Source organism: Mizuhopecten yessoensis, unplaced genomic scaffold, assembly GCF_002113885.1.
Source record: "Mizuhopecten yessoensis strain PY_sf001 unplaced genomic scaffold, ASM211388v2 scaffold11141, whole genome shotgun sequence".
NCBI lineage: Eukaryota > Metazoa > Mollusca > Bivalvia > Pectinida > Pectinidae > Mizuhopecten > Mizuhopecten yessoensis.
The window spans coordinates 324915-330914 of record NW_018408900.1 but is presented as its reverse complement, the minus strand read 5'-3'; the positions used below and the strand labels follow the sequence as shown (position 1 = coordinate 330914).

Below are 6000 nucleotides of genomic sequence, written 5' to 3'. Positions count from 1 at the left end.
TGTAGTGGACAGCAAGATGATAATTGGACTATTCAAGACAGAATTATGGTGTAGTGGACAGTGGGATGATAATTGGGCTATTCAAGACAGAGTTCTGGTGTAGTAGACAGCAAGATGATAATTGGACTATTCAAGACAGAGTTCTGATGTAGTGGACAGCAAGATGATAATTGGACTATTCAAGACAGAGATATACCTGAACTTCTTAACATCCTCTGGGTACATATTTGCCACATCCGGGTCTTCTATGTAAAATTCTTTATGTAACTCTGGTAAACCTGGACAATAAAAGAAGGTATGACAGTGATTGTAAGTATGTTAAAGGTATATAACTGATTTTCTTCATATTGTTTATCAACAATGATGATACAAAAGATGCAAAATTGACACCTTTGATATCCAGGGGTTACGCTCACTTTTGCTCTCTACACCCCTGGAATATGTCATAGCAAAATTGAAGGTTCAATGTGCAGCACCTTGTGGATGAGACGAGAAGACTTGTTTGGTCCTTTGATGTACATCAAAATAATCTTGCGGTCGAGTAACAGTAAAAATTGACAGGCTTTGAAGTACGGCATCGCTCCTATGTAATCTTCAAAGGACAAATATCAGCCTAGTGATTGGTCAGTTTTTTTTTACCCGACACCAATCAAATAGCTGGCTGCGTGCCTTCAATTTTGCTATGACATATTCCAGGGGTGTAGAGAGCGAAAGTGAGCGTAACCCCTGGATATCGAGGATGCAAATTGATTATCAGTAGAGCAGTCGGAGAGGAAGTCAAAAATTACATAACAAAATTAATGTTTACAGGACATGATAAAAAGATACAATATCATTTTTTTTCTAAAAGATACTATTGATGTCTGTCAGAGTGAAATCACTGAAATGAAGTTGATTTTATCAATTTTTTGAATGTGTTTAAAAGATGTTTTTATTTTATTTTGTGAGTAAACACTATATACACCAGATAAACCGATATCAACGATTTTTAAAGGAAACGGTCCACCGCTTTCTTTTTCTGCAAAATGTAGATAAGTGTGTGTAACAAGCCTAACCGAGGAACTTGGTGCGAGCGTGTTCCTCTTGCTGTGACCGGATCATCCCCCAGTTGATTTTAGGCTGGGCTTCTTCCACTGCGCCTGATCCAACACCGGAGCTACCTGGTGATGAAACAAAATTTTACAAAAGGTGCTATTGACTAATTTTATATCTGATTAAAATATCATTAAAGGTATATTTAAAAAGACATTTACTAAATGCTTGTCTGTGTTTATCTATGAATACAATTAGTTTCCTTTTATCTGTTTTCCAAGGCATCATACACGAAATTGTCGTTTCAACTGAGAAGCCATAAAAACATTCCAAAGGTTGACATTAAATGATACTCTATAAAAGGGTTCACTGTTGCTGAAATTTTATTGTCTATTGTGATAGGGTTGTAATTTGTGAAAACATTATTGCCCCAGTTTTACTATGGTGGTATAGGTATATACTATTGCAACAGTAGTGCTTGGCACCAAATCTCGTATAAGTGTGCATCAAATCATTGACAGTACAACTTGTGTTTGATTCATTTTGCATATAAAGTGATAAATTCATTAAATCCCTGAAGCGTTTTACAGGAGCACCCATCTGCTTATGGCCAACTGTTGTATGGACTTAGTATATCCTCTGCCTGTTCATCACATTGATATGACATGACACTTACTTCCATAGTTTGAGGTCATGGAGCTGAAAGGTTTAATGAGCTCTTCAATCTTCTCTTTAGCCTGGCTACGAGCTTCCTCTGAACCCTGGATGTCCACCTTGTTCTCACCATCGTCATTCTCCTCTCGGGAAACCTGGAGACAAGAGGTAAGTTATTAATGGTGGATACCAAACTTCAGTGTAAATCTTTAGCTCACAGAATGCATCGACTACTAAAAGTCTGAAGAACTCATGCTGTGCTCGGTTGTGCCTCTAATCTCAGGGTACATATTTGTACAAACCTCACATTATGCATAAAGATTTGTTATTTAAGTTCATTCAACACAGAAGAGAGTTGCTTGTTATATTTAAATGACTGGTCAACACCTGATTTTTTGGCTACACTTTGCCGAGCATCTGATTGTAGATGTATGATAGTTGACTGCAGAGAACAACTGACTAGGGGTCAAAGTGACTATTTGAAACCATGTAAATTCAGCCAATAGAGAAAAAAACGATGTAAAGTGCCAATTGAAAAACTTTGGAGTCTCACAATAATGTCCTTAAATGATGTTTGCAGTGTATAAAAGTAGATGTATGCTTATGAAAAAGGAAATACAAGAACCCTTCTTTAAAGAAATTCAGTCATCAGTGAAGTAGGTGGCTTGTGGCCCAACCACTGGTCATCATAATACACAAATGAACATTTCTGGTTGCCAAGGTGATCACAATAAGTGCCATTTTGAGCCCTTCTAATGCTGCTTTGAATTTACCTTAATTCTGGCTCTAGTTTGCTCCTGCAACTCTCTGATCTTTGACCCGCTTTTACCTACAAACAAAGGATTATCAAATCTCATCAACACTCTGTTTAGGCGAGGACTGTGGTCGCAAGCTCCATTTGCTCCATTTTGTTTGATTGGAAGTCAAGATTTTTTCTATGATTATTGTTTGGTGGTGTCTCAAACAAATTACACGTACAAAGTACATCTTATTTTCAGTTTCATGATGTAAGACCAATTCTTCCTTATTTTCCCCCAAAAACCAGAACACATAAATTTTGTATATCAATTTCAAATGACCATCTTAAAGAATTTGATTGACTTTCTGAAAATATAAACAATGCATTTCACTTGGACAATATCAATCATGGAAAAATCTGGCTTTTGACAATTGCAACTGTATTTCAATTTTGATTGATTACTTGCTTCAAAAACACAGAGCCTAGTGCACCATCAGAAAAAACATATTAACGCCTTATTTTTATTCAAGGTTTAATGTCCTTGCAACATCTAAAGACATATAGGACAGGTGTCTTGGGAGACAATGCCAAAAATAAAGAGAAGGTAGGAGGGAAAAGAAAAGATAAAACACTCTCTCTGAAATTATCTAGTGGGAAGAGACTGTAATCTGTATTGAAAATGTCAAAAATAGTGCCAAGTCTTTTCAGAGAATGTCTATTTTGCACTGGCTTATGTTTTAAAAGTGTTGTATTTTATTCACTTTTGGAATAAAAATGTTACCGGAGGCTAACTACAACCTTTACCATATCAAGTGCTATGACATTACAATGGTTATGGCCTACGCTTCATTTATTTACTGCTTAAGGATTTAATCTGATGAAATAACTACTAAAGAAAAATAGTTACCAATTATTTTCCCAACATCGCTATTATGGACAAGCATGCTGATTGAGTTGTCTCTGGTTCCACCGAACCGTTGCCCATTTGATGATTCTACAACATAAATATAACAGTATGTATACTTGACCGGAATTACATCAAACTCATGATAAACAGACTGTTGTGAGTCAGGCTGTTCAAAGCATTGTTAGCTGAACGAGTCATTTAATACATATTTCTAAATATGATTTCTGAGAAATATCTGAAAATTTACAAACATTTTGACAGTTTATTTGTCTTAAAGTCATAGGAGTGTATTGATAAACGGAAATAGGAGGTACATCCCTAGGTTAAAATCCAATGTAGGGAGACAGTATCAGTTTCCGCATATTCTAATGTTAAATATTAAACTGATGAATATTGTATGTTTATTATTGACAGACAGTGTGTTCTCTCAATATGACAGTATTTCAAAGCAACCCAGGCATTAATTCAGGTTTTTTTTTCAATGAGTCACATGTGTCCATTTTTCTGTACTGCATGAAACCGGCTACCTATTTCTACTGTGAAGTTTTTCAAGAAAGATCACTATTACATTCAATTACTATGTGTATATGGTTTTATTAAAAAATGACAATTTTTAATCGTTTATAGATAATTAATTTTACACAATTCAGCATTTATTAAATTGATCTACATTAATGCAATACTAATCTATGTGAATTGATCTACATTAATGCAATACTAATCTATGTCAGTATCATTGACATTATTTTGCAAACCATTTTTTTTCAAAATTCACTCCTTTTTACATAAATTTCCATTTAAAATCCTTAAAATTCAGACAACCTATATTTTTTTTGTGGCAGAAAGATTTTTTTACTTCAAAGCAATATAACTACAAAATTTGAAGAAATTCTACTGAGAAATGGTGACACAATCACAAAATTTTGAATCCCTATAAATACATTTTTAGTTCTGAGTTTTGGAATTGTTTGGAAATACATTGTATGAAATATTTGTTAACTTGTAATTAAGCTTATCAGGGCCTAGAACTTACATCATAACATGGCTAATGTAACACAAAAGCAATAATACTGATGAGATATTAACACAGTCATGATCATAATTTTCAAAATTGTACAAATTCCAATATGATAACATTTTTATATCTAGAACAAATATAAATAAATAAATATAAATCTTACCTGAGGTACAATCTCTGGATATATGACCCTGCCCTCCACATTTGTAGCAGGCTCGGTCACCACCACCGCCACCACCACCACCACTGAATCCCCCTCCTCCTCCACCACTGAATCCCCCTCCTCCACCTGCTAATAATCAGTGACATCAGTACACATTTTAACCAAGTCAAGAAACATATGTAGAATAAATTTAATGATTAAGATATTTAATTTAAATCTGTTCTATAATATTGACATCCTAGCATCAGCTTCAGGGAGTTTTTCCATGTCATTCTTGCAGATGGACATTCCAGGGACATGATGCCCTATTCTTACCATTTATAGCAGGCAGGATCACTTCCTTCTCAATCACCACCACCACTGAACCCATCACTTTTAAGTATTGACCGTACAAATTATTAATTGTTACTAACTCGATTAAACTAATGGCAGTATTAGATCCCCTTTATTTAGCTCAGTCATTCAGTAGAGCACTGGATCAGTACAAGTCCTACTAAAGGGAGAATGTAGAAAAGGTAACCTCATACACCATTAACATTGGAGACTTTGGTCTTTAAAACCTGCAAAGTAAAATTCTGAGGTTCTGGACATACCTGCAGATGGACATTCGCGAGACATATGGCCCTGCTCTCCACATTTGTAGCAGGCGCGGTCACTCCCACCACCACCACCTGCAAATTTGTAACACTGTGTTTTCAATAGCTGCAAAATACAGTAGTGTTGGTAACTGTTAAATTTGCATTAAGTAGAGTAAATCACTTATATTTTGCGAGGTAGTTATATTTGCATTTTATATTTGTGCATTTCATTTGTTTCATGAATATGTATTCTGGTGCAATTAAAAAGGTTGGTACTTTTCATGAATCAAAATCCTCACGAAAAAGTTGTTGAAAAAATATTTGGAACATAAGTGTACACAAAAATTCCAATATTTACAGTTACTAAGTGAAAGTGTTTAGTTTACATATATTAAATAACATGTATGTTGTAACTACTTAAGTATAAATGGGATCAGTCTAGATTTTAATTATTCTATCATGTTTACTTTACTCCTTCATGGTTGCATAAAGATAATTGTACCACATTCAGCAAGTTACGTCCAGATGATTGTACATGTATATAAAATGACAGTGATAAATCACCCATCCAGGGCATGACTATCAAATTATATCAGTTTTACAAATTACTTAAGTATAAAATAGGACTATTTGAAACATTTCATTTGTACAGTTTTGCATTGATGGAGCATGTTTTGGAAAGTGTTTGCTGTAATTTAACAGGCCTTTCCACTATGCCAATGAGTGCATGTCTTGATTTTTGAATTTACTGGGGTGTAATTACATTACCAAACAATTTTCTCTCTCATCACATCAGTTTATTTTAATCATAATACTGGTATTGTCTTTATATTATTCATGTTCAAAATGATAAATATTCAACAGATAACATCTTCAAATGAAAGACTTCAAGTAATAAGAGTTAGTCTA

The 6000-nt window shown here is 34.4% G+C and overlaps 1 protein-coding gene across 1 annotated transcript in view; it reads right to left on the bottom strand.

Annotated features, from left to right (window-relative positions):
* LOC110466672 (probable ATP-dependent RNA helicase DDX53) overlaps window positions 1-6000 on the bottom strand; it is a 40228-nt gene that overhangs the window by 31945 nt on the left and 2283 nt on the right. The window contains exons 4-10 of the mRNA XM_021523347.1: window positions 5107-5184; window positions 4514-4642; window positions 3333-3419; window positions 2460-2515; window positions 1709-1841; window positions 1056-1160; window positions 197-278 (exon numbers count right to left, since the gene is read on the bottom strand). Of these exons, the coding sequence (XP_021379022.1) occupies window positions 197-278; window positions 1056-1160; window positions 1709-1841; window positions 2460-2515; window positions 3333-3419; window positions 4514-4642; window positions 5107-5184 (670 nt within the window). The remainder of the gene's footprint in view (window positions 1-196; window positions 279-1055; window positions 1161-1708; window positions 1842-2459; window positions 2516-3332; window positions 3420-4513; window positions 4643-5106; window positions 5185-6000) is intronic.